We start from the raw sequence: 5,159 nt of genomic DNA on the forward strand, positions 1-5,159 counted from the left end.
GTGGATCAGAACGGACATTTGATCGACTTTCGCGGCGAAGATATATCAATTCGACTTCACATACGACGTAGACGCTAGGGGATACTATGTTCAAAGGCAGAAAATGCTCGTCTTGAACGATTTGTACGACGGAGTGAACGCATCGCAAACGTCGACATTGTTGGCAACCGTTCAAAAATCGATACGATCGAACGACGAAAAAAAGGAGGTCGATTGAACGCCACGAACGTCGCCTTTCTACGATCTCTCGGATTCGTCGTGAGAAATGAATCGTGATATCCTGAAGATCGGAGGTGCTCCGATCTTCGACGATCGCATCGTTAAAATAGAGACTCACACTTACAATCCGTACGCTAATACTACATTCGGATACAGCGATGAAATACGGATACCGATTCAGCATCAGGATCTCTACACGTTACCGTGCGAAAGTTTGCTCTACATCGAGGGAAAATTAGTCGTGCGAAGGAAGGAAGGAAGTACCAACGAACCACCGAGACTGTCGAATAATTGCGTCGCATTCATGTTTGACGAGATTCGCTACGAATTAGACGGAGTGGAAATTGACAGAAACAGAAACGTTGGTATTACAAGCACAGTTAAAAATTACGTTTCGTTGACAGTTGACAGAAGCAGAACGTTGGAGAATGCCGGATGGAAGCTTACATTAGGTCTAGACGCATTATTAACAAGTCGATCGATAACTGAAGATTTTAACTTTAGCGTACCGCTTAACATACTTCTGGGATTTTGCGAGGATTACAAACGTATAGTGATAAACGCCCGACATGAACTAGTCCTGATACGTGCGCGTAACGACAACAATTGCGTTATCGCGAGCAACGCAGACGACTATACACTCAAGTTATCGAAAGTGCAATGGAAGATGCCACACGTGGTACTGAACGACGTCAACAAATTGTCACTTCTGCGAACGTTGGAAAACGGACGATATCTCAGCATGGGATTTCGATCTTGGGATTTGTACGAGTTTCCTCTACTTCAAAGCACGACCAAACATTCGTGGGCTGTGAAGACAACGTCGCATTTGGAAAAACCGCGTTACGTGATCTTTTCGCTTCAAACTGGAAAGCGAAACGTACTCTCTTAGGATACCACTCATTTCGACGCGTGTGCGCTGGTAAACGTAAAACTATTTTTGAACTCTGATTTTTTCCCGTACGATGATATGAATTTGGATTTCGAACGTAATAAAATCGCAATACTATACGACATGTATACAAAATTTGCGAAATCGTACTACGGCTACGAAACATATGAAGCTTTGTTGACCGTCGCGCAATTTGTTTCAGCCGCGCCGCTCGTGGTGATCGATTGCTCTCGTCAAAACGAATCTGTGAAAAGCGCTACCGTGGACATTCGTATCGAATTCGAATGTAGGGAAAATATTCCATCAGGCACCACGGCCTATTGTCTAATTATTCATGACAGAGTAATAGAGTACAATCCATTGACAAATGTCGTTTGTAAAATTATATAACGATACACGTAATTATGTTTTTTCTCAACTCAATTTAGACTATTCCATATGCTAATGTAAGTTTTCATGTATGCTTTACAAAAATAAACTTTATTTTTAAAAAATGCACCACGTTCATTGACACTCTTATCTCCCCGTTTCCTGTATCTATTTTTAGATAATACGTTACAATAATACGTTACATCAAATACGACAACCGCGATGCGGGTTACTGGATATGTCACACCAGGAACAAAATACGGTTGTAGTGAAATGGAAAAAAACGCATCTTACGTGGAACTTCCACTTGGCAGACGCAGATACATTGAAAACTACGGCATACGCATTCTCCGTATGGGCAGCGAACACATCTCTAACATTCGAACGTCAAACGTTAAATCCAGACATTTTAATATCGTACCGCGAAGGATTTCATACATACGTCGATAGCAGACGCAAAGAGATCTGTTCCGGTTTGTTCGACGGACCTGGTGGAGTGCTCGGACACGCGTTTGCACCTACGAACGATCCCGTGCAAACCACAGAGATACACATAGGCGGATCGGAACATTGGCATATATATTTAAACGAAAATGTACCAGACAACAAACAGCATTTGCTTTACACGTTAACGCACGAGATCGGACATTCATTGGGATTGTCGCACAATTCACATATAGATTCCATAATGTTTCCTTACGCCACCAATAATACCATTAAACTCAGCCTAGAGGACAATTTAGCTGTTCAACGTCTATACGAAAAAAAAAATCGTAATGTAGTGCCGAGTACACGATCACCACCGGTAACAACTGACACAACAAAAACAACATCAAACAAAAGAGATCTTTGCGATCTACCGTACGTAGACAATGTACTGGTGTTGAATCATCGCATATTGGTTACCTATCGAAAAACCATGTGGATGATAGACGTCAACGGTAAGAGGTACAAAGGACCACTCGCGCTCAACGATTACCTTCGTTTTCTTCCGGCGAATGTTTCCATAAACGCTGCGTATCAACGACCATCGGGAGAAATTGTAATATTCGCGGATAATCATTTACATGATAGACTATCCCGAGTTTACGATTGAAGGACGGTTGGCCGAAACGGCCTTTCGACTTAAAGTTACCCACGAACATGCACGTTAACGCAGCATTGGTCACCAATAGAAGACAAACGTACGTGATCTACAATGACGATAGCGTAGCGTTACTGAACGAATTCGATATGACCGTTAACGGATATCACACGTTACAGTCGATATTTCCAGGAATACCATCATCTCCTACTCTAGCTTTCCGATATATCGATGGGTCTCTTTATTTCCTACACAAACGTCAATATTACAAATTTAACAAATTCACCAGAACGATAACGAATGCTGATAAATTCGACATGAAAATACTCAACGTTAATTGTCCCACAGACGGACTACTCAAGCAATTGCAGGATCTTCTTACTCGACTGCTCCAATCAAGTAATTCACTCATAAGCATCGCGTTGGATACAGAGGACGATTAACACGACGTTTTAAGTAAAAATATATATATCACTAGATAGGTACGCAGAAGATCAGTGTGAAAGAACGAATCGTTCGAATAACATCGTGAGAGAGACATGTACGCGATTTCAAACGACACCGACGACGACACTCGACATCTCATCGAACGTACCAATGACACGAAGATCAGAAGAGTTTTGAACAATGCGGATGCGAAACATTACATCACGGAGCACAATGAAAAAAAAGGAGAAAAAATCCAATGAAACGAACAATCGAAAAAGACGATATGACGATATGGAAAACAGAACAGACACGTAGGTATTATTTTTATTATATTTTTTCTTATCTAATTATTTTTTTCTTTCGTTGCAGAACCAAAGTAGTACGCATCTTGGAAAGACGATATCCTTTGACTGTTACAGGATACAAGTATCTGACCGTCGGTATCGACGTAAAATTGCCCTGCGTGGTGACTATCGTTCTTGGAGACTGTCACGGCAAGGAGATGTCCCTCTTACCGACCGTATGGAGCGAGCTCGTTGAAAAAAAACACGTCATATTACCGCTTTTGCAATACGAAGAAACCAAAGGAAAACGCACGCCACCGCCGATGTACATCGGAGACGTGACGTTGCGTTTCGGTCGAATTAACAGTATACCGATGTTACGTCTAAATTCATCGTCGTCTAAAGTGACTTTATCCAAAAGCACCGTTCTCAATTTGTTCAATCTCGAATATTGCGTCAATCGTCTTATTTCCTCGTTCAACGCTGTAACTGATACCATCGACAAAAAATTCTCGCGTCTTCTCAATATCGCGACCAATGTGAACGATTCTACGAAATTACCAAGAACCATGTACGAAAACGAATCTTTCGATCGCAACGACATAATCGATTGCGAACTGATCGCACTGATTTTCGGACAAAATTAAAACGGTTTACAAATAAACATTGTACTTTCACATGTAACAATAATCGAATAAATATGTTCATTCAGTTGACAAATAAGAAAATAATTTCATTCATCCGATCCTACCGATTACGCGATGATAAAACACCGCAGACGAAGATTATATACCGATTATGCAATATTACGTATGATTAAGTGACAAAAATTCTCACGACGGCATATCTTATCGCTCGACCTTACAATTAGTCATAACATTCAACGCGACCTTTTGACCCGAGATTACGAGCGCGTCGAGACACTGTCTCCGGCGCGCGACGTCGAATAAATTGATTGATATATTAGTATAAATAATAAAAACAATATTAAATATTCTGAAAAATGAATAAATGATTTCAAGGGCGATATGAATCAAAGGTATTTGTTTAAACAATAAAACATTCAATTAGTCACTACTTAATTTACACATTATAATTAACATTTAAAAGTAAATACAATTTTCGCACAGTGAAATACGCACGGCGAAATATTCGCGCTGTCCGTCATTAAATTGTTCATTCTTTCCTCAATTGTATTCGCGCGATCCGCGCGTGATCACGCAACGAGGAACAATGTATGGAAAACGACGAGAATCTCAGCGCGCGCGCACGACCTGTCGAAAAGTGCGGGAACGACGTAACCTCGCGAAGCGCGCGACATAACCTCGCTCCGCCATCAGCGTCGAGCGCGCGACATAACCTCGCTCCGCCGTCAGCGTGGAGCGCGCAACATAACCTCGCTCCGCCGTCAGCGTGGAGCGCGCGACATAACCTCGCTCCGCCGTCAGCGTCGAGCACGCGCCTTAACCTCGCTCCGCCGTCAGCGTCGAGCGCGCGCCTTAACCCCCGTCGACGACAACGTCGCGTTACCCGTGGCAACCGACCGGCGCCCCCACCGTAGACGCGTGACCTTGAAAAAACCGCGTTTCGCTATCTAAATCACACACACACACAATCAAAAAAGTCACGCACACAAGCACAGAGCAGCCACGCGATTGGCTATCCCCCCCGAGGACTGTTCTAAGTCATGTCTGTGGATTTCAAGCACACCTAGTTTGTCTACTAACGCCGCAGGGGATAACGGGGAGCAAAATGGATTCGCGGGGTGCTGACGTCGCGGGAAGAATTGTGGTGGTCGCCGCGGGGTCAATGGCCGCCAGGCGCGGGTCCTCCAGACGCGGTAAGCTATCGCGCGCGGTCCTCCCCCGCCGCGAGGTCCGTC

General features: G+C 43.4%; 3 protein-coding genes across 3 annotated transcripts; all 3 read left to right on the forward strand.

The window, feature by feature from the left end:
• Positions 1-265: 265 nt before the first annotated feature.
• LOC108773611 (uncharacterized) lies at positions 266-1,111 on the forward strand. The gene has a single exon (XM_018539476.1). It carries the CDS (start codon positions 266-268, stop codon positions 1,109-1,111), a length of 846 nt encoding a protein of 281 aa, XP_018394978.1.
• A 607-nt stretch (positions 1,112-1,718) lies between these two features.
• On the forward strand, positions 1,719-2,576 carry LOC108773612 (matrix metalloproteinase-14-like). The gene has a single exon (XM_018539477.1). It carries the CDS (start codon positions 1,719-1,721, stop codon positions 2,574-2,576), a length of 858 nt encoding a protein of 285 aa, XP_018394979.1.
• Positions 2,577-2,623: 47 nt separating this feature from the next.
• On the forward strand, positions 2,624-3,007 carry LOC108773613 (uncharacterized). Its single transcript, XM_018539478.1, has one exon. The coding sequence runs from the start codon at positions 2,624-2,626 to the stop codon at positions 3,005-3,007; it is 384 nt and encodes a 127-aa protein (XP_018394980.1).
• The last annotated feature ends 2,152 nt before the right edge of the window (positions 3,008-5,159 follow it).

The sequence above is a fragment of the Cyphomyrmex costatus genome, unplaced genomic scaffold (assembly GCF_001594065.2).
Source record: "Cyphomyrmex costatus isolate MS0001 unplaced genomic scaffold, Ccosl1.0 scaffold215, whole genome shotgun sequence".
Classification (NCBI taxonomy): domain Eukaryota; kingdom Metazoa; phylum Arthropoda; class Insecta; order Hymenoptera; family Formicidae; genus Cyphomyrmex; species Cyphomyrmex costatus.